This window comes from Haplochromis burtoni, unplaced genomic scaffold (assembly GCF_018398535.1).
Source record: "Haplochromis burtoni strain Fernald_Lab_line unplaced genomic scaffold, NCSU_Asbu1 Contig_9, whole genome shotgun sequence".
NCBI lineage: Eukaryota > Metazoa > Chordata > Actinopteri > Cichliformes > Cichlidae > Haplochromis > Haplochromis burtoni.
The window spans coordinates 3,893,739-3,916,763 of NW_024582370.1; the positions used below are offsets into that span (position 1 = coordinate 3,893,739).

A 23,025-nucleotide genomic window follows, 5' to 3' on the forward strand; every position below is an offset into this window, starting at 1 on the left:
TCTCACCTCATTAACTTTAACCACTGGAATTCTTTTCTTTTCTACAAATCAATAATCCAGCTTTGTGAGAGGGATTTTGCCAGATTGAGCATCGAGGGGGATTTTGGTAAACTAAGCATAAGGAGAAAGAATCAGAGAAATCCTGGATGAAGTGATTTTTCCGATTTGCAATTTTTTGGATGCTCCCGTGCATATCAGATGGTCCTGATGTGACCTGCAGCGGGCCTGTCATGATAATCAAAATAAGAACCCCAAGTCCATGTGGATCTTGTGCCAGTGAGGCACTAAGACCCAGTGGAGGGGAGGGAAGGCGGGTGCCCCCCCCCGCTGCCTGTCTGCGCTACACGAATCTGCAGTTTCTTTGGTTGCATGCTGGAGATAGCACGTGTGTGTGTGTGTGTGTGCAAGAGTGTGGGGAGAGTGTGTGAGTGTGAGAGACAGAGCCCCTGCACTCTTTTTTTCCCCTTCCATCTCAACCTTCTGCTTCTGCTCTGTCTCTCCACCTCCAATCTTGCTGCACGAGATCTAAGAGGACGGAGGTGTGCGTTGTGTTTTTGAAGGGAAGAGGAGGGGGAGTGGGGGTGGTCAGGATGATGACGAGATGAAAGGGGCCAGGTGAGGAGGAGACACAGGAGTGCCCCTTTCCTCTTCCCCCCTTCTCCTTCTCTCTCTCTCTTGCGCTCGCTTCCTCTCTCTCTCTCTGTGACGTGGTGTGTGTGCGTGTTTGCTGTGTGTGTGTGTGAGAGAGAGAGTGAAACAGGTCGGCTATGCTTCAGCAGACTGGACTGTGAACCTGCACAGGAGGAAGCAGCCCTTTCCAGATTGAGGTATGTCACTGAATTGTCATCACACGCATTTCCAGAATACCTGCGCCACGTGGGGAGATTTGTGATTGAGTGAAAGACGGGATGCTGAAGGCGGTAGAAACTGACTCAAGGGGCAGCGTATTCTCTCATCAAATCACACATTACGTTAACGTATCCACATTAAAGGACAAGGACGTGTGAGGATAGATGTCTGGTCTCATTTAAAACCCTGTTTTTCGCTTGCATGTTCCTGCTGAGAAGTGAAAGTGCTTTGTAATGAAAAAGGACACTTGAACAACAGGCTTGTTTTCTGCTCACGGTAAACACAGTGTCATGTGCATATGATAGGGTCATATGGTTTTCAGTCAGCAGTTAGAGAGATTTCGCACAACCTTAGGCTGAAGCTTTGTATGAATTTTGTGCAGCTCTTAAAGCAACATAAACTGGGCAAGTGTGAGTTGAACGTCGCACAACAGCTTGTGCTGGTTTAGAGTCCTCGAATCTTTCTCCAGTTTTTGCCAGTAAAACTTTCATAAAGATTAAAGATCCTTTGAGAGTTTATTCCACTTCACTTTGGAGAGTTACACTGATGATAAATGTTTCCATAAAGCAATCAGGGCTGATTAGACTAAGACCCTCCAGAAGACTGCTCCACGCTTGTCTCTGCATCACAGATGAGCTGCTTTTTAAAAAAAAATTCAGCTGAAGGTGACTCTTTCCCTTTGACCGATTCAGCAAAGGCCACCTACTTATGCTTCTGTGTCTGACTGGTGGCTGTTGTGCTCGATGTGCATACGTGGGCAGGAAAAGAAGAGGTGCTTTGCAGGGATGTCACACTTGTGAAATGGAAAACTTGCACCTGCAGCTGTGCAGCATATGGAAATGTACCGAAGGCTTTGTGCTCGTTCCACGGCTTTTATAGCGCGTGGGGTTCAGCGCAGGTGAGGTTGCGACAGTAAACAGTGCAGGATCTACTCCAGTAGCAAACACTAATACGGACAGCTGAAGGTGCTCTTCTTTACTTCACATCCCTTTTAGGCAATTTTAAAATGCATACTTTTTCACTCAGAAACACATTTAATACATTACTGTTAAAATACAGCGTAGATAATTAAGAAACTGTTCAGAAGTCCTATCAGAACTTTTTTATAAAAAGAAAGTAAAACAAACACTTTGTTTTACATGTCAGGATTGCACTCGATGATCTTTTCGACCCAGCGGTGATCTGTGAGTTTTGCAGATTATTTTCTATTTCAGTTTAGATCTTCTGTCAGTTAAGGAGGGCATACGGTTTACTCTGTGCTTTGAGCCTCTCCCTGGGGTTTCAGCTGCCCTGAAAAGACACATCTGATGATTCAAAAACTCAAATATGTAGTAAATGGTGACTTATGGTTATATGCTAGGCTACAAGCAGGACTGGATCAAATCTGATAGGTTTACATTTAAGTAGAAGAGCTAAAATTAATCAACTTGAAATTAGAAAAGTTACAGAGCAAAAAAAAAAAAGGGAAAAAGTGATTTTTTTAGGATATTAAAATCAAATGATCAAATTCTATAACTACTGCCTTTTAATCTATAATTTTGCAATTTTGTAATCACTTATCAACTGCACACGTTTTATCCACTGAAAGTCAAGAGAGGATGCTTCAAAAAATCTTCTGTGTTATACAAAAGAAAATAAATCAAATGTAATATTTGTTGTGACCACCAGTTAAAACAGCAGTTCTCCTCAGCATATTTAAATCTGGCCCTTTGTTTAGGGTTAATTTTACATTTACATTGCACATTACATTGACCAATCAGATGCCTCAGTGATATCATTGCATGATTTTTCGTTTGTATAGAATATTATTTACCTTTTAAATTAGTCTCAGACAACTAGTTTTAACTTTTTTCATTCATTGTGGCAAGATGAGTCTCAAATGTTTATCTTCAGTAATACCTGACTGAGCTGGACTTTCTATTTTGTTTCAGATCTTTTGTGGTGTTGTTAGAAAGAGGACGTCTTCCTTAAGAGTTCTGTTACGCCCGTGTTTGATCATCTGCTGAGCTTTGGGCCAAGGTCTATGGAGGTGAGGACCTGTAGGGTTCAAGCTGCCATGACAGAAACCACTGCCTGAGCTTCTCAGCGATACTCTACGAAAGGGGAGGATGGGTGATGGGCCCGTGAAATTCAGCGGACTGTCTCCTCTTTATCCCATCCTCTCATGGAGCGTCCTGTCACACCAAGCCCCTCCTGGAACACTTCTTTCTCCCTGTTTCCACCCTCACTGCAGCCAAACATCTCTAATGTCACCTCACCCACGACGAGCATCCCAGGTGGGATAGATTTGAATCGCTCCTTGGCACTGTGTGCTATGCTCATTATGAACATGCTTGCAGTGGTGGGCAACTTGGCTGTGATCATTGTCATCACCAAAACGCCGCAGCTGCGTAAGTTTGCCTTCGTGTTCCACCTCTGTCTGGTGGATCTGGTGGCAGCGCTGGTGTTGATGCCTCTGGGGATGCTGTCAGATCAAATCCTGGTGGACGAAGCACTGTGTCGGAGCTACCTCTGCTTGAGTGTATGTCTAGTGAGCGCTGTCATCCTCACCATATGTGCGATCAATGTGGAGCGCTATTACTACATTGTCCACCCCATGCGTCACGAGGTAAAGATGACAGTGGGGGTGGTGGTGATGGTACTAATAGGAATCTGGATTAAAGCTGTTGTCATGTCAGTACTTCCACTCCTGGGCCGGCTGCTCCAGGGAAACCAGGGTCTGGGGGCTTCTTCACTCCTCGTTCCCACTCAGAGTCACTGCTCCCTCCACTGGACAGGTGGCGGGATCACACGCCTGGTCTTCATGGTTTTCTTTACAGTCATCTATTTTCTGTGCCCTATGCTGATCATACTGGTGGTCTACTGCAACATGTTTAAGGTGGCACGAGTAGCAGCCATGCAGCACGGCCCCCTCCCCACTTGGATGGACACTCCAAGACAACGATCCGAGTCTGTGAGCAGCCATTCAACCATGGCGGCCAGCCTCGGAGGAACTGGTTCCCGCACCACCCCTCAAAGGACCTTCAGTGGGGGGAAGGCTGCAGTGGTTCTGGTGGCGGTGGGAGGCCAGTTCTTCTGCTGCTGGCTGCCATATTTTTCGTTCCACCTTTATTCGGCTGTAGTGTCTACCTCCCCTGCTTCATTAGCCCAGCTGGAGGATGTGGTGACATGGATTGGCTACTTCTGCTTCACATCCAACCCCTTCTTCTACGGTTGCCTGAACCGTCAGATCCGCGAGGAGCTGAGCCGCCACTTGGCTTGCCTTTTCAAGCGCGCTGGGCCCAGAGAAGGAGAGCAGCTGCCCAGCCGAGAGGCCTCTATTGAGGAAAACTTTTTGCAGTTCCTTCAGGGCACTGGATGCAATCTGGAGCCCTGCAACTCTCACAGCAGAGCCAGCCTAGAGTTGCCAGAGACTGAGGATCTTCAGGAATCAGCTGTTCAGCAGCATATGCCAGCTGACTTCCACATCCCAGGGCAGATCCTTGAGGAAACCTCAGAGTTCATACAGCAGCAACAGCTGAACAATGAGCTCCATGTATCAGAGAACTGCTTCAAAACTGTACCAGAGCTGTAGCCGACTCATGTACTCACTCTTCTGCCATACAATAAGCCAATAAATATATTTAGTTTTCTTCATATTTTTTACAATTTGTTGAATTAATACATCTCTAGCTGATGCTACAAAGTGCTTTAAAGCAAAGTGAACTGTAAACACGGTATCTTCTTGGAAGAATTTAAGTTATGTAGCTTTTTTAGTGAAAGACAGACTTCAATATATCTTGTGCTTCATTTTACTTTTAGCCCAACAGTCAGATGCACTGTAGCATCACATGCTTTAAGAGCCATACGGTGTGAGGCCGCTTCTGTGTCACATCAGTGGACAAACACCGAGCCCTTGTTGTGCTTATCATAGTCCAGTGAAGTGACAAATGTCACATAAACATAAGAAGTGTGGAAACTTTGTCAAAGCAATGTTCATAGTTGTCAGTGTTTTTATTACGCACTGTTAGAGCCATTCAAAAGAACTTTTCGCAGAGTGTTTAGTTTTGATATGCATTCATTTAAATGTGGATTCCCCGCTGAATATGCAAAGACAATGCACCATACAAAGTTCATCATATCAGCCCCTCTGCCCTGCCATCTGCATTTTCGCCCTCCTGGTTATTGTTTAAAATGAATTCACCAAGAGATGAAAATTTTCTCTCATCATTGTGTATTCAGAGCAATCAGTTCAAGGTTTTACTGCTGGGTCTCTAAACCAAACAGACACTTTATAACCAATTTAACCAACAAACACTTTCATCATTAAAAGACAGCGCACCGCCCCGGGCACTCGTACGTGCACCGACAAAGTGTTTGCAGAACAGCCCGTTTGTTTAAGTAAAAGATTCTTAGTTCCTGTAGCTGTCACTGCCAGTTTGTTTAGTGAGTAAAGAATCTGTTTTTATCATGTATTTATTCCACTTGCACATCTCATTACACCAAGGAATTAATGCAAAAATGTTCCTCCATATAGAGTTTAAAATATTCATCGCGCTGAACAGGGATCATTTCACAGCTGTTACTGCTGCTGGTATTTATAATAAACAGGCTGACAGAGTATTTTTAACCATTTTCCAGGAACGTTATTATCGTGTTTATCTGTTCTTAGTCTTGTGATTATCACCTCCTCACCAAAATCATCTCACATTGGCAGACTCGTGATTGCAACCCCTCCTCCTCCTCCCCAGCCCCCCCACTCAAAGAATTGCTTTAATTGTTTCGATAGAGGTGGCGTTAAGGATTTAGGCTGTAAAGAAGGAAAAACAAAAAACTGACTACAGCATTAAAACAGCTGAAATACGGCTCGGGATGAACAGATTCGCACACCAGTACTAATTACCCTGTAATGTCTGCACTGTTTACAGGTAAACACAAGGAGCTGTGTGAGTGCTCTCGTGTTTGTGCAATAAACAACCAGGGCTTGTTGTGGCTACATAGAGCACAGAGGTGTGGCAATGCTTACACATGGAAAGCTTTGCCTTTGGCCTCATTCAAACGACAGATGGAAGACACTGGCGATACTTTTTCTGATCTCAGGTGGAATACAAACTGTTTGCACAAGTCACACGAGAAGTGACAAACGTTCCAAAGACAAATTAGAAGGCACAAGTCTCTTGCTAAACACTTTCTTTCTTTCTTTTTCTTTTTTAAATACTTCCTATCTATTGCTGCCTTCATCTATTCTGGACTGCCTCATACCGGACGGACGGCAATGATCACAAGACACTAAACACAAGGCGCGCAGGAGAAGGTTCATAGCTTGCTGGGAGTCAGAACAAAAAAAGGTCTCTTTGTCAGGGAAAGGCATAATGTTCTTTAACTATCTTGCGATATGACTGTGCTGCATGTTGTTTTTCAGGCAGGGTTGCCCCATCAGCTTCTCTTAAAAAGAGCCCTACCTTAAACTTAGCAGCGACGAGCGAGTGACATACAATCACTGGCATGATGCTCAGATTTCTTCTGTGTTTATTTATTTTTTAATAATTTATTAACAGCTGATCGACTGCTAAAACCTTCCAAATGCAAAACTATTACACAATTTATTTATTTAAAAAAAATAATTTAAAACTGACTCGATTTATTTCACTTGCACTGCTGAACGGGGGTTTAATCTCTTTGGATTGTCTCTGTTTTTTTTCTGTGGAGTATTACTTTATTATTTTTATGATACAATGCTGTAATAACTTCAGTGATATTTCCCACAGTCTGGGGTCATTACAAAACCCCTTATACCGAGAGAACATCAATCCAACGCTCAATCATCTGGTTTCCATTACTCTAGCGGCAAAATCGCCCAGACCAATCTCATTAAATGCTTTAAGCTGTCTTTCTGTGACCATCTGTTGATTGCGAGGACAGAGAAATCACCTGGTCTGAAGGTGAACTGCAGATAATATTCTTACCTTTGGGAGAATTCTGGACATCATTAAACAGAGTTTTGTTTGTACTGTAAATCATCAGTTCCTCTGTGTTTCTCTTTTTTGTACTTCAGCTGCAAAGGCAGCTCCTGTTCTTAATTCTTAAGATTTTGTTTGTCTCCATGTTAAGATTTTGCTGTGTACCTCCCTCCCTCAACTGAAATCATTAAAGATGCAGCAAGAAGATTAACTTGAGTGTTGCTGGTTGAATTTGTAGTTGTAGACATTTTTTTTTCCAGATCAATAACTGCATCAATCGCATGAGCAACCCCATCAATCATCTCCTTTCTCTCGTGCCCTCTAGGCACCTCCTGCTCTTTACCTCTGCGTGTGTCCTTGCACACACGTGTATGTGTGTGTGTGATGTAGGTAGGGGGTGAAATGAAACAGTAGGACAGGATGAAAGAGGAGTGACATTTTGAGTAAGGTGGGATGCTGCTATCCCTCAACAAAACACTGCCCCCATGCTAGACTTTTATCACAAATGTAGCAAAACCTGCGAGCTAGTAAGACAACACAGCCATATTGCATCATACACACAACAGACCTCATTCTCCTCATGTCATTTACCAAAAGACACTCTCTCAATTTGGCATCTGTTTAAGCTGCAGCATCCCTCTGACATGTCAGTACTGCAGCAGCTGACCTGTACAGCTGACCCCTCCACCACCCCAACATCCACCTGCAGGATTTAGGAGGTCACAGTTAGATCCACTATTTGCTCTAGAAAGACAGAGTTGTTTGCAGCTTCACCTCTGTACACCACTGCAGTGGTGCAGAATTTCAGCTTAAAATCAGTGGATTTTACAAAGACCTTGCATGAGCTGTTGAGGAATTGCAGCCATTCTTATGCTAAGTCCCACATTTTCAGAGGCTCAAATTTAACCGGACAGTTGACTGACAGGTACTTTCATGCTCAGATGAAGGCTGTTCCCTTGTTATTTCATGCCAAATGGAGCAGGCATAACATCTGAAGTTGATTCAAAGTGTTTACTTTGTTTTGTTTTTTATAGCTGTCACTTTAATGTTAATTATGAGACCTAAAGAGTGAAGGAAATCATCATTAGGCTGAAAACCCCCCAGAACACCATCAGAGAGACAGCAAAAACCTACAATGTGATGCATTGTTAAAAAGAATGAATGCACTGATCAGCGTAGCAACACTAAATAGCCTGAAAGACCACAGAAGATAGCTAAAGTGCATTAGGCCAAAATTCTTTTCATTGTTTAAGAAAAATAGCTTCTCAATTTCTAACCATGTCAAGACGACACTCGCGGAGGTTGGGGTATCATTGTCAAGGTCTACAATCAAGAAATGCCTTCATGAATGTAAATGCAGAGGGTTTACACTGAAGACCAGAAAAACCAGGTGAGACTAGAAGACATCTAAAAGCACTCACACTCTCTGCTCAGATACATCCAAATGCCACAAAACTGATCAGACAGCGCTTCACGGTGCAAATGGATAATGTACCCAAAACAAACTGCAAAAGCAACTGAAGAGTTTTTCAAGGCAAAGAAATGGGATATTCTTCCATGGCCGAGTGAGTCACCTGATCTCTGATGGGGATTGTGTATAAAATGTCTGTAATTCCTGATAAGTTAATGCAAAGCTTTTGTTAAAAACCTTGAATTAAAGCTGAAAAATCTGCTCTTCAGTCTTAATGGTTTAATCTATAATCCACCGTCATTGTCTCTTTGTCCAACAAATTAAGGACCCAACTGTATTTAACTTATACTTTCCATTATCTATGTGTAACAATTTTTGGGGGGAGTGATAGTTTTGGAGTCTAGAGGCCAGCACAAACTATATTCTGCTGCTGTGATGAAATCATTTAATTTGTGAACTTTCTGACTGAACTTGGGGTTCTGCATTGACAGCCTTATCATTAAATGCACAAATTTCACAAATAATGTGAATACGAATAAGAATAGATAAGAATAAGAATAATTTATTCTAACAAGGGGTAAAGACTAAGTCATTGCAGCAGCCCATGCAAAACATGCATGTTTACTCAAGTTATAATTATTTTTATTTAAAATAAATTAATATATATATACACATATTAAACTAAAACTAAAGCCACTACTATGTTTTAGTAATGTTTAATTGCTTTGTGTATGGACTATACAACACCGTAGCTCGTAAGGTAGCAGGGGACTTAGTTCCCCTCTTTGTTTATTGTTATCGTAAGTTTATATGTTAATAGGCCACATGCAGCACTAGTTACTGTAAGCTAATTTCTTTTTCATATGCAAATACATATCAGCATATCCCCTTTCTGTATTCACCAGATACATCAAAACACAGAGGGCACAAGCATCATCTGAAGCTCCACCATAGCTTTCTGATTATTTTAATTTTCATACACTCTCCTGTGCTGCACCCCATTGGACAGAGAGACTCATAGCTTTAATGTCGAGCAGCAACGGGAGCCTCCTGCAGTGCACAGAAACAGTTCAAACAGCCTGACCTTTCGATAGGCTACAACACGCCCAGTGAAAGTGCCCAAGGACTGATGCCAACATCAAGTCAATGTGACATGATGGCAGCATCCCACACCTGCACCCAGTGGCCCACTGTCAGTGGGTGTAGTAACGAATTGCCTCTTATAAACCAAACATTTAAACCGAGGCCTACGAGCCTCTAAGCTCTGACAAACAGGCTCACAGCTACTAAAAAACAAAGTGTAGGTCAAACAAGAGCTCACACGAATTTCTCACTTACTTCCCAATCCTGACTTCCCTGAAATCAGCTGTTGCCCTGGTAACCTGTGCTGATGACAGTGGTGTGAAGTTTGTTTGGCAGCAGGAGCTGGGGGAAAACGATATTTTATAAAAGGTTATTGCATCATTTATAAAAAACAAAACAAAACAACCAAACATTAAATTGTCCCTCTTAAAATACATGTCACATATAAAATTATTCTTAGAATGGCACCTATGTTTTTTTTAATAGTCTTTTAAAAAGATGGTAGATATAAAATTCAAATTATCTTTGGTTGCATTAGGACACGACAAAGAAAGAAAAAGGTTAGTCCACTGACATAAGTGTAATTCTTTTAAATTACTGATACCAGTAAATATTATCTGCTTCCAAATGTAGTGAACTTTTTAACTGCTGAGATTTCACAACAAAAGGGTCAATAAACTAATCCAGATGGAGATAAAAATGACCAGGATTGTCACATCAATCCAACAAACATAAAACACTGGATACATCTCTGTCACTCATTTCACGTATTTAACGTGTAAAATCTTAATTCTAAACATTAGCTTAACTCTGCTAATACTGCTGCATTTAACCGTTCCGATAATAAACGCGCACGAACCTCCAGGCTCATTGAAAGGTGTGCCCCCAAACTATTTCCTGTTCAAAAAGTCAAAGTTATATCTAATAGCTGGAGGAAACCGTTTTTTGAGCCCCTCAACCTCTCTGGGCAGGCACAATATCATACAGACTGAATAAAGGTTAATTGAATTCCGCATTTCAATGCGCTTCATTCGTGAGTCCCCAGAGGGCGCAGTCACACCACACAAAACTCTCCTGCCTGTACTTCAGAATGAGCTACAGAGAAAACTTGCAGACTAGCTTCACGTGGTCTAAACATTACAGCTCAAAGCTTTAAGAAGTAGACTACATTTATTTAGACGAGCATTACTTCTGGGAACACAGGCAGAAATAGGCTACATAGCAGGTTGAATGGAGTTGACTACATTTCCCGTCAGCCCCGTGGTGAGCGTCAATTTTCCCTTTTCAGCAGGGTTTTCTTGGTCCGCAGCTGGATCAGCTGGTTGGACGCTCCGCTGTGCGGCAGTCACTTTTTGGGGGGCGAAAAAGAACATTTGGTAGTTTTTATTGGACTTTTTCACCGGAAACGCTGGATTTGACTCCTGATTTTCACACAGTGTTCATAGTTACTTTCTTTCTTTTTATTTATATGATTTTAGCTGTAAGTGCCGATAAATTGGATTAAAGTATTTTATGATTTGAAAAGTTATATTTGATAGTCTCCTGGTAGTGAATGGCCTGGAGCTGTGCGAGCTCAGCAGCATCAGACTGTGGGTTTAGTTGGACTGAGGCTCCTGTGCCAACGCCTTTCCCCCCTCTCTCTCTCTCGGCTTCGCCCTGCGTTGGGGAACTTCAGCTCACGCCGAGCTCAGAGCTCGTTGGACGGTGTTTTCAACTTATGAGCTGCTGAAACCACAGTCCGTCGCCTAAGAATTAGTTTGAAGGAAAAAATGGGGTGCACGATCAGCGCCGAGGACAAAGCTGCGGTGGAGAGGAGTAAAATGATTGATAAAAACCTGCGAGAAGACAGAGACAAATCCTCCAAAGAAGTGAAACTACTTTTACTCGGTATGAACTTTATTTACAGTCTCTCTCTCTTTTTTTATGTACAGCAGATGTTGTGTCATCACACGACTGTATGAGAAGTCCACTTTTAATATTCACTTCTTTAGTGTGGGATCGTTTTAGGTTTTAGGTTGACTCCAAACACTCCTCCCTCCCCCTCCTCCTGTCAGCTTTAAGCAGCTGCGGCTCATCGCTTCTCCTCTTCCTTCAGAAGTAAACCAGATGTTGGTGGTGAGAGGGCAAATGCAAGTCCTTAGCCACCTCACTGGTTTTCAGTCTGTGTTGCATTGCTGAAATTGGGAGTACTTGCCCAGAGCTGACAAGTGTTGTCACTTGCCTCGGGTCTGTTTTACATCAGTGCTTACAGATTTAGAGCTGCAGGTAAAAGCTGGTCTGGGGTCAGTCTGTTCTGGTACTTGAGAACAAGTGCATTTAAAATGAATTGCATTGGAGCTTCTGAAAGAGCTGAGCTTGACATTATCACAAGTTCATGGACAAAAGTGTCCACCTGTGATGAGCTGTGCTGCACTGACAATCTGTGCATACAGCCTGCAGCCACACCAAGACTGATATGCCTGCATATGCAGTTAAATGAATGAGCAACCCAATCAGTTAATCCACTCATTATTTAAGGTCTGCATATTTTTAGTGTTCTTCACCTTAGTCATTTCTAAATGTAGTAATTTAACTTCTTTTAGAATCGTTTTGTCTTTAGCCAAAGCAGTTTGTTGCTGTGGTGAATTTCAGGCAGAGGATCCTGCCGACCACACAAAAAGTCAGGCCTTATCTTCACAGTGTGTGCAGATTTCAGCATGCTATAACTGTATGCTGTATTGTTACACTGTCACTGTGGATGTGGGGTATTAAATTAGCCCAGTCTAACAAGGCTTAGTGTTTTTATTCTCTGTGCCTGTGGATGTATTTCATGGTGTAAATGTGTAAGAACAGAGAAAGATCCTGTAATTGAATATGATGTCTGTTAAAATATTCATGTAAATACCATCAGACTTGCCTAAACTTGAGACAACAGGGTAGATTCTTTTGTTTTCCATTCTGGAAAAAGAAGGAGAACGTCAACATCAAAAAGCTCCATTAAAATTTTATGGTCTGTTGATCTGGGCCTGCCCAGATTTGTGGTATTTTGTTTCTAAACTGAGCAGAGAGACGACTCCCTGATATTTTTTGTGCCATCTGTTGTTTAAAACAAAAACAAAAAAAGACTTATCAGTGCAGAAAGTGAACCAACCAGACAATTAAACATCCTTTACTGTGTTTGACCTTGCCTAAAGTATTAGTATAACAGAAAATATCATATCGTAAACGCTCCCAGATGAGCAACATATTAACTTTGCTGTTCACACTCATACTGAATGCTAATCGCTGTCATTTCAATATAATGAACTATATGTGAAGATAATCACAAGAATATGATACAGAGATTTAGGAATGGGCGTAAACCAAAGCAGAAGAAGAGCTATGGGTCGTAAAACTAAAGGAGAGAGGTGGAAGATGTTGTTTGTCACTATATGAGACCGCTGTCTAACACACAGTTTTATTCACGTAACAATATCATACGTAACATACCATTCTTTAGGTACACTTTGCTAGTAGCAGGTATAATCTCCTGTTTTAACTCTTCATGCCACAGATTCAACAAGGTGCTAAAAAAACATTCCACAGGGATTTTGGTTCACATTGACATGACAGCATCACACAGTTAGTTGCTGCAGATTTGTCGGCTGCACATTCATGATGTAAATCTTCCTCCACCTCCCAAAGGTGCTCTGTTGGATTGAGATGCGCAGACTGTGGAGGCCATTTGAGTGCAGTGATCATTGTTATGTTCAAGAAACCACTTTGAGATGATTTGAGCTTTGTGAAATGACCTGGGGCGTTATTCTGCTGGAATGACCAATCAGAAGATTTGTACACCGTGGTCATAATGGCATGGATAGAGTCAGCCACTGTACTCAGGAAGGCTGTCGCGTTTAAACAAGTGTGAAAAAAAAGTGTGTCAAATTCTGACCTTACTGTCTGAATGTTGCAGCACAAATTAAGACTCATCATCATTTTTCCAAACTTTTATTGTGCAATTTTGGTTAGGTCGTATGACTCGTAGCCTCAAGTTCCTGTTCTTAGCTGACAGGAACGGCACCCGCATTGGTGTTACGCTGCTGTAGCCCATCTGCTTCAAGGTACAACATGTTGTGTATCCAAACGTGCTCTTCTGCATACCTTGATTGTATCCAGTGATTATTTGAGTTACTTTTGAGTTGCTTTTCTTATCAGCTCTAAACAGTCTGACCTTTCTCCTCTGACCTTTTGTATCAACAAAGCATTTTAGCCCAGAGAGCTGCCACTCACTGGATATTTTCTCTTTTTTGGGCAATGCTCTGTAAACCCTAGAGATCATCGTGAAGGAAAATCCCAGTAGATCAGCAGTTTCTGAAACACTCAGACCAGCCAGTCTGGCACCAACAACCATGCATGACGTTCAGAGTCACCTAAACAACCTTTCTTCTCTATCCTGATTCGCAGTTTGAGTGTCAGCAGGTCATTTTGATCATATCTGTGTGCCTAAATGCATTGACTTCTTGCCATGTGATCAGCTGATTAGATGTTTTTGTTAAAGAGCAAAGTGGCCAGTGAGTGTTAATTTCGTCACGCAGCAGGATGCCAGAACATAGCGCTGTTCGTAAATTACACAGTTTTTAATGATGGTGGAAAATCTACTCATAAAACTGTAGAAAGTGTTTATTCATGATTCAGCTTGGACAGTTCAAAGGAACAAATGAATTTGTCAATTACTGTAACTGTGGTGGTAAATCAGAAAGATAATCAAAGGTAACGATATTGTCTGTGATTTTTTTTTTTGGAGAGACAAAGTGTAACGTAATACCCTGAAATAACGTTTTGTTTTTTAGGCACCACCCACTTAACCTCACTTAACATGAATATTTTCCACTAACAGGAACTGCACTGTGTGAACATTTGCGGTTGTTGATCAAGACTGAGATGATTTTCATGCTTCTCTATCTGATTTCCTGCTTTTCCCCCCTTGTTTGTGTTCTGGGTCACATTCTGGATAGAGGCATTTTTCTCACAATGAGGCAGCTTTTCCATCAATGCGCTGTCCTTTGTGTCTGCAATGATTTTTTGTACCTTGATTTAAAAGATAAGACAGAACTAAACTCTGCCAGTAAATCTACTTACTGTATTTTTTGAGCCATTACTGCCCACAAGTGTTAGGTTACCTTTTATTTTTTCTCCACTGTTAGGTTAATAGACTACAGCATGGCTGTTGTTTGGGAAAAAATAAAGCTGCTAGGTTAAAAATAGATTCCACATGAAGTCACATATGTGGGTTTTGGATACACACAAATCCTACCAGCAGATATACGAGGATTGACTTCAGGTGGAAAAATGTGGCGCTATAATACTAAATTCAGGCAAAACTCTTACTGTATGGAAAGATTTATTGTCAAATTTTGACCTCAGAGATTTTTCCAGGCAGTGCCCTTCACTCCCTGTTTGTACGGGAAGAGGAGAGTTCATGGGAAGAACAAAGAGGACTTCAGCTGCTGTGCTTTATTCAAAACCACAAAACCTTAGAGCCAGCTAACCCATCCAATGAACAGTCTCCTATTTGACCACAAACAATGATTCATAAGTTTTTTTAAAAAAAATCTGCATTTCAGATTGTTGTTAAATGAGGCTTGGTTTGGAGTCTAATTCCTGCCTGTGTTTCTGGCTCCCTGTGTAAAGTTGGTTTTTTAACTGGCAGCAGGCCATGCTTGACAATCAGCCAAAAATGCCATGAATGAGAGAACTGGTTGCTGACAGAACTGAGAAGTGGGATCAACACACTTTGTCTTCTCCCCTCTGTCTGATGAGCCCGATGAGCATAAATCTCTCTGGCTGCTGACAGCTTAACCAAAGAATTCATGGATTTTATTCTTGCTGGCCGTCCATCTGAACACGATACTGTATTCTGAGCCTCCTTGACAAACTTCATCTGCTGTAGATTCCTGACTGGCAATGGGAATGTGTCTCATTTTGAGGGATTCATTGTGTTAAGACAATGTAGCTTACTGGGTGTTTTAACCTCCTAAGACCCAAACTCTTCCATTGCATGCATTTTTAATTTCTCTTTGATATTTGGGCTGATTGGGACCTGATGAATGTAAAAACAAACAATTACCAGATTTTTTTTTACCTACTTTTTGTTTCTAAGAAAATGAGAGCCACAAATGAGGATATTAGTTTAAAATTTTGATAGAACAGTAGCAGTATAATGTCCTCGTAAGTGGATATCAGGCTCTGTAGAGCAAAATCGAGTATTTTGGTCTAAATAACCCAAAATGTGATGTCCACATATGTGGACGCCAGGTCCTAGGAGGTTAAGGAAGAAAGCAGTCGCCCATATTTCAAAACATTTAGTTACATTTACAATAATCTTTTTACTTTTCTTTTCTTTTTTTACGTTAATGTAACCTTTTGTGAAGTGACTACAGAGCTCAGATGACGATGACAATATTTTCCCTGTTGGCTTCTCCCCTCACTCTCTCACTGGCGTGCCCTCATCTTTGTTATATTCTGTGCAACGCTTATTGGGAAGCTTTCTCAACACTTACACTTACACATGAAATTGTTTTGACTAAAATATTATTGTATGCACCTTACGTGTCTTTTGTCAGGTCCGCTCACACGTACACTGAAAAAAAGGCCATGTTGGATTTACTTGATTCAATAATGGACATTGGTTGCACACAAACGTTTTGCTTTGGCAGAAACTTAAACAACTGAGTTAAATCAACTCAACTTATTCATAGTCAATAAACCTGTGCATTTTGTGTTCATAAAACGTGATTGAAACATGTTTAGATGAAGTAAGTTGAGCTCTTGGAATATTTTAATCCTTCACAATTTTGTCATTTTATTTCAACACTATTCAATAACCTTTACCACAGTACTACTTGATCACTTAAATACTACATGTTGACTTCATATTACATAATGTTCAACAAAGTCTAGAGTCTGGTTAACATAAAAGTTGAATGGGTCTACAACAACTAACATCCTCCTATATCCTGGTTGCAGGGGGGCTAGGTTACGAGGCATGGTACACACTGGACAGCTCACCAGTGAATCACATAGAGACAAACAACCGTTTGCATTAACATTTATGGTGAATTTAGAATCACCAATCAACCTAAGCTAACTCTTGTAACTGCATGACTTTTAACTGTGGGAGGACACCAGGATACCCAGAGCGAAATCAGTGCAAACTAGCCATATTGTGGATTTGAACCCAGGACCTTCTTACTGTGAGGCAACAGTGCTAACCACCATGTCACCAATCCAGGCTGGACATAAGTAGGAAAGCTATGATTTCAAGGCTTGATGCAGAATTTTCTGTACGTTTTTGTCCTTGACATGTTAAAACACAATAAAAAGCAATAGCATACACGTTGTGTGTGTGTCTGTAGTTGTCTGCCTCTTGTAACTCTAGTGATTTTCTCCAAAAGTTGATTCTGTTCATCTGGACGTAGCGTTTTGTGGGAGAAACATTTCGTCACTCATCCCACAAAATGCTACGTCCAGATGAACAGAATCAACTTTTGGAGATTTACTTTCCTGGATGACTGAGAATGCATCAAGACGTTCTAGTGATTTTCCTGCAGTTTGAAATCTCATGTGATCTTGTTAATGTTCATGAGTCCAGCAACTAACCACTCTTACTAGATTGTATCAGGTCATCTCAACAAGAACAAATTAAGTTGTTGAATTTCGTACAGATCCTACAGGATTTAATTACGTTCAAGATAGAAACATGAAAATTTTGTGTTCAAATTACAAGGTAGACTTTTTTTTAATGTAACAACCACCCAATTTACTTCTTTCGGTTTACCAAAAAAAGTAGAGGCAGCTGTTCGACTTGACTGAGATGGATGCCTTCCTCAAACCACGATCCAAAGCGTGCAAGACTGAAATCCCTTGCAGTGTCGCAAGATTTAACATTGCTATATTATTGACTTACTTCACTCGAACATGATATGAACAATTTAATCTACCCGCTCTGCATATTATGTAGTTTCTACACTATATAGTTACACTTAACTTTAAACCATGAGGCAATTGTGCTAAATACACGCAAGATGCTTACATAAATCCAAGAGCTGGCCAATCCCTTTTTTTCTAGTGTAACATGTGTAAGAACAGGTGCAGTCAGCTGTAAAAAGCAGGGAAAGGTGGATCTAGGTGACTGAATAATGTTCGTCTATGTATGTATGTATGTATGTATGTATGTATGTATGTATGTATGTATGTATGTATGTATGTATGTATGTATGTATGTATTATTATGTATTATCTATCTATCTGTATATGTATGTATGTATATATTGTAATATAAAAAGAGAAAGGATCATCCCTATCATATGCAACATTAGATTTGAGCCGAAAACAAGTTTAATGTTTGTTATTGGAGGGACTGGGGGGGGGGGGGGGGTTCAACTTGCTGACATCCTGTTTGATTCATATTCTGTATTTTTATGGCCTAACTGCTCTCAAACGCCCAGACCAGCGTGATATCTGGGACTGTCTCTCCAGTGGAAAAACACAGTCTCAGCCAGAAGCGTGACAACTGTTTCCTGTTTGGGTGATTATTGTAGAAATACTATAATGATTGCTCATGTGAAATCCCTCCCTACTCATCATCATTACGGTATCATTTATTATAATGGAAGCTTGGTGCGGCTTTGACATCACCACTGCCATCAGTTCATTGTTTGTCGCAGATTCCCACTATTTTGAATCAAGTGCACCAGCTCATCGAACGACTCACTGTGCTCCTACACTGTCATCTGGGCTATTACGGTTTGCAGTAAGCAGTTAGCGTCTCATTCCTCTACATGACGTTGGTGACTGTCTATTTCCGGTGATGAAGGAAAATATAATGTGCTCACGCTGAGAAACTGCTGAGTGGTGCAGCCAGTTGATTTCGAGCAAGTGAGTACTACATGACTCTTTGCACTCCCCCCAGGGTCCAGTTTGGTTTCTGAAATTCATCACAAAGAAGCTTTTTTCCTGGTGGTTTTGGTGCAAACATGCCACACACTGTGGGATGTATGATTAAATGAGATGGGATTAAGTTCAGCTGTTATGAAAAGCTGGTGTGATCCATGTGACAGGGGACTAGACTGTAAGACATTCTGTAGTAGCTTTCATGTTTGTATTTATTTATTTGTCTGCCTTCAGTAAATACTGTCCATTTTTGCAGGTGCTGGAGAATCTGGGAAAAGCACAATAGTTAAGCAGATGAAGTAAGTTACAACTTGTGTATCAAACGCCTTCTTCCTGGAAGAAACCTTTATTTATTTATTTATTTATTATTTTTCTACATTGGTGAAAGACAGTCCCAGCTCCTCGTATAGCTGCAGCACATTTTTATGGGAAAGCAGATCTGGAGCCTCATTGCGCTCCACTCAGGGCCTTTGTGAATAACATTTTAAACAATGGCTTCAGAGGCCGGTTGTAGCCTGGCAGGGCCTGAATAGAGCCCCCCAGTTCCCACATTAGCCATGCTGTATGCTCAGTGAAGCTCAAATTCCAGCATTAACGACAGTACAAGCATTAAACTTTCCTAATGTGCAATTTGCCCCACATTTGTTAAGGCCACATTGTTAACACTGTCAAATATTTACACGAGCTCTAAAATCCTGTTTGGATTTTGTGTCTGTGTCAGGATCATTCATGAAGATGGCTACTCAGAAGAGGAGTGCAAGCAGTACAAAGTGGTCGTGTACAGCAACACCATCCAGTCCATCATGGCCATCATCAGGGCAATGGGCCAGTTGAAGATAGATTTCGGAGACGAGGCGCGAGCGGTAAGCTAACTGCACTGGGTCGACATAAAAGATGACGTTCAAAGAGAGAATTTTACGATGTGAGCAGTTATTCGTGTTGCCAGGATGACGCTCGCCAGCTGTTTGCCCTGGCGAGTTCAGCAGACGAAGGGGTGATGTCCGCAGAGCTGACCAGCGTGATCCAGAGGCTGTGGAGCGATGCTGGAGTTCAGGCCTGCTTCGATCGATCTCGAGAGTACCAGCTCAATGACTCGGCTGCATAGTGAGCACTCACTTCTCCACATAGATATTAGATGAGCTGACACACAGATGACTGCAGTCATAACACAGTCAATATAAATCGGTTTCTCAAGAAAAGTTTTATCATTGCATTTTCTTCGTCACCTGGAGTGTGACAGCTTTGACTAAAAGCTGCTCTCCTGCTTCATGTTTGAAACACAGAAAGGCAAGATGTGTCTTGTTCCTCGAAGTCCTGTGTCGGCTTGTTGCACAACGGACTGCATTCCTGAAACAGGGCGAGAAACGAAGGAGAAACAGGCAAATGGAAATTGCAGCCCTCCGCTTAAAGGCATTTGGGCAAAACAGTTTGTTATTAAAGTGAAACTCAGAATGAGAACACCTGATGGGAAGTTTGAGCTAAATATAGCTTAGACTTTAATTACCAATCAGACGAGGATAAAGCTTAAGGTTCTTTTGTGCTTCTGTAGCGTTTATATCACACTCGTCCTGAAAAGAAAACGTAGCGTAGCTTAGCGTGAAGGACACACTCTCTTTGTTGTCAAAACAGGCGGGCTGTCATGACTCTGTGTCCACACTATGAGAAAAGAAGAGCCTGTAGAGTTAGACTGTTTATACTCAACCCAAAAGGAGCCAGTGTTTATCATCCACGAAAATATGAGCCCATATTTAGTATCATTTTGTGGCGTCCTCAGATGTGTGCATGCAGGATGATCTCCGCATGACCAAACATTTGTTACTCTGCATTAAACTAGCATTTTTGGAAATATTTGGCAATAAAAGAAAACAAACAAACATATCATATGTATGTACAGATTTTCAGCAGAGTATTCAGCAGATTCTGTTGTGGAAAGCCTAAAAATGTATTTTACACCCTGCTGAATGCATACTACTTCTTTTCTGTCCCTCAGCTACCTGAACGAAATGGAGAGAATCTGCCAGACAGATTACATCCCAACTCAGCAGGATGTTTTGCGCACACGTGTGAAGACCACCGGGATCGTTGAAACTCACTTCACGTTCAAAGAACTCAACTTCAAGTTAGTACAGCTTCATATTGCTCACAAAGGGCCTCCTTTGGGCGACTTATTGAGCAGCTCTTGTCTACACTGGTTTACTATATTTATAAACATTTACCTAGATGTCTTCACTGTAGACTCAACAGAGCAGTTCCCAACACAGAGAGCGGATTCTACTTCAGGAAATAAGGACTATTTTTAGGCTTTTCTTGTTTATGTTTTTTATGTAAATTGTAATGGTCGAGTGCAAAAAGACTTCCCTGTGTGAAACAGTTACATAACACAAAAAGTATTTGTGTTAATTAAAGAGAGCAATGCCCTGTACGCTTCGCAATTCATCCTGCTATTTCAATCAACAATCACATCGTCAGTAAACACTAGTGGGCTTGTTCCAGCGGCACCCGTACATGCCCATGCCATAACACTGCCTCCACTCTGTTTGACAGAGGATGTTTTATGTTTCTCTCCATACTTTTTTCTTCCCATCATTCTGGGACAAGTTGATCCTGTTTTCATCTGTCCAGAATTTGTTTCCCGGCAAAGTCTGTTCTGCTCTTCATGTTCTTGAGTGTAACCAGTGGTTTGCACCTTGTTGTAAACCCTCTGTTTTTCCATTCTTAAAGGTGTCTCTCAATTGTAGACCTTGACAGCTAGCTCGTTAAAAGTGTTGCTGACCTGTTTAGATGTTGCCAAATGTTTGGTTTTTTTACCATGGAAATAACTCTGTCATTGTGCACTTTAGTTGTGACCTGTTTCAGGTCTTTTGGTGTCGCTGAGCTGGCCAGTCCGTTCCTTTTTTTTACAAATAAAAAGGCTTGCTTTAATCCTATATTTGTATAATAATAATTACAACAACAACAACAACAACAATAATAATAATAATAATACATTTTATTTAAAAGTGCCTTTCAAAACACTCAAGGACACTTTACAGAACAAATAAGACAAGCATAAAAACAGGAAATGAACACAATAATAAAACAAAGTTTAAGAGCATGGAGTAGTTATACAGAGTAGGCTATCTTGAACAGGTGGGTTTTGAGGGTGTACTTAAAAAGGGGGAAAGAACTGATGTATCTGAGGTCAGGGGGTAAGTAATTCCAAAGTCGAGGGGCAGAGCAACTAAAAGCCCCGCCCCCCCATAGTAATAAGACGAAATGAAGGAACAGAAAGAAGAAGAGAAGAGGAGGATCTGAGGCACCGGGATGGGATGGAGATCTGTACCAAGTCAGAGAGATATGGTGGGGAGAGAGAATGAATAGCCTTAAATGTGTAGAGGAGTATTTTGAAATTAATGCAGAGTTGAACCGGGAGCCAGTGAAGCTGCTTCACCATAGGGGTGATGTGGTGAGCAGAGGGAGTCCTAGTAATAATACGGGCAGCAGAGTTCTGGATACGTTGAAGTTTGTTGATGAATATACCCTACACACACACACACACACACACTTTAATTTAGTATAAGTAAAGTGGTTTTTTTTCTATTAGTTTTACGACTGTTTACGTTGACTAGTATTGTTAGATTGCTGTATGTAGTAGAAGTTTCTGTTACTGTTCATTTGTGTTTCCCAATCCCGCTGAGCAAAAGTAAAAGCAGTTTAACAGCAGCTTAGCCTGGCAAGGTGTAAATAAACTGATTGCTTTTTATACGTCACAGGGTTATTGAATTTTGTTATTTGTTCTTCCTGCAAGAATTTATTCGCGTTCAAATATAAACGGCTTAAGAAGAGTAGATGGTCTGTTAGTCAGTTGATCTCCACTTCGCTGTGAGTGCTGATGCGACAGCTAACAAACTAAAGCCTCAACGGCGAGGAAAGTAGAAAGAGCCCCCCAGACTCCAAGACGAACCAACTCCGGTTCACGAAGAGTCTCCTCAACACTCAAAAGTTGGTCTGAAGCTCACCACATTATTTTAGTTATTTCGCCTGATGAAGAGGTAGAACCCAACCAAATAAAAGACACATGGTCACAGAGGGTTGAAAGAAGAGAGAAAGAGAGTGGGGAACATAACGTTGACATTCACACCAGCCCAAAGAAATCAAAGAAAAAAAAAAAGAGAAGGAAGAAAGAAAACGAAAGGAGCCAGAAAAAAAAAAAAAAGAAAAAAAGCCAAATAAGAAGGTCAGGGTGAAGAAGTGACAGCCAAAGAAAAGCTTACCACAAAACGGAAAAGTTATGACAAATCAGACTATAAGGCAAAAAGAAAGTGCAGCTTTATGGTTTCATGGACAAAAGAATTTCTGTGGCTGCAATATGACAAGCGAAATAACCAGGGCTGCACATAAGTGGTCCGCAGGTGCGCATTCGCTGTCAAAATAAAAAACGGGCACAAGATAAGAAGTTGCAACGCGTGTTTGCATACATAAGATTTTCAGGAGGAGGACAGACATTTGTTTAGAACTCTTAAAGATGTCGAAGAAGCAAGCTCCTTTAAGCAATTACTGTGATGTTCCTCCACCTCCAAAGAAATGTCGAGGAGTCCGAACCACAAAAGAAGCACGTATTCTCGGAAAAGTAGTTGCAGGAGGTGAGCTGGCTTCAAACAAATGATGAACGCACAGAGATGTGGTGCGGAATGTGCCGTGAAAATTTAATAAATGACAAATTAAAAAGGCATGAACATTTTTTTTGTATCGAAAAAATATCGAACCGTGACACCAAAGTATCGAACCGAACCGTGAATTTTGTGTATCGTTGCACCCCTAATATATATATATATATATATATATATGATATAT

At 41.2% G+C, this 23,025-nt stretch overlaps 2 protein-coding genes across 3 annotated transcripts in view; both read left to right on the forward strand.

Moving 5' to 3' along the window:
• The first annotated feature begins 352 nt into the window (after positions 1-352).
• gpr61 (G protein-coupled receptor 61) lies at positions 353-6,999 on the forward strand. Of its 2 annotated transcripts, none has more exons than XM_042228282.1 (2): positions 353-2,033; positions 2,781-6,999. In XM_042228282.1, the coding sequence occupies exon 2, from the start codon at positions 3,014-3,016 to the stop codon at positions 4,421-4,423; it is 1,410 nt and encodes a 469-aa protein (XP_042084216.1). In that variant the 5' UTR covers positions 353-2,033; positions 2,781-3,013; the 3' UTR covers positions 4,424-6,999. The 2 variants fall into 2 exon arrangements, with proteins under 2 accessions (XP_042084216.1, XP_005914962.1); XM_005914900.3 differs by having other exon boundaries at positions 353-827.
• Positions 7,000-10,405: 3,406 nt separating this feature from the next.
• Positions 10,406-23,025, forward strand: part of gnai3 (guanine nucleotide binding protein (G protein), alpha inhibiting activity polypeptide 3) — a 27,926-nt gene continuing 15,306 nt past the window's right edge. Inside the window, exons 1-5 of the mRNA XM_005914901.3 lie at positions 10,406-11,169; positions 18,449-18,491; positions 18,914-19,055; positions 19,139-19,296; positions 20,183-20,311. Of these exons, the coding sequence (XP_005914963.1) occupies positions 11,052-11,169; positions 18,449-18,491; positions 18,914-19,055; positions 19,139-19,296; positions 20,183-20,311 (590 nt within the window). The 5' untranslated portion in view covers positions 10,406-11,051. The remainder of the gene's footprint in view (positions 11,170-18,448; positions 18,492-18,913; positions 19,056-19,138; positions 19,297-20,182; positions 20,312-23,025) is intronic.

Bases quoted from the DNA above. Each gene is read 5' to 3' on its own strand.
- gpr61 (XM_042228282.1), top strand. From the start codon at position 3,014: ATGGAGCGTCCTGTCACACCAAGCCCCTCCTGGAACACTTCTTTCTCC.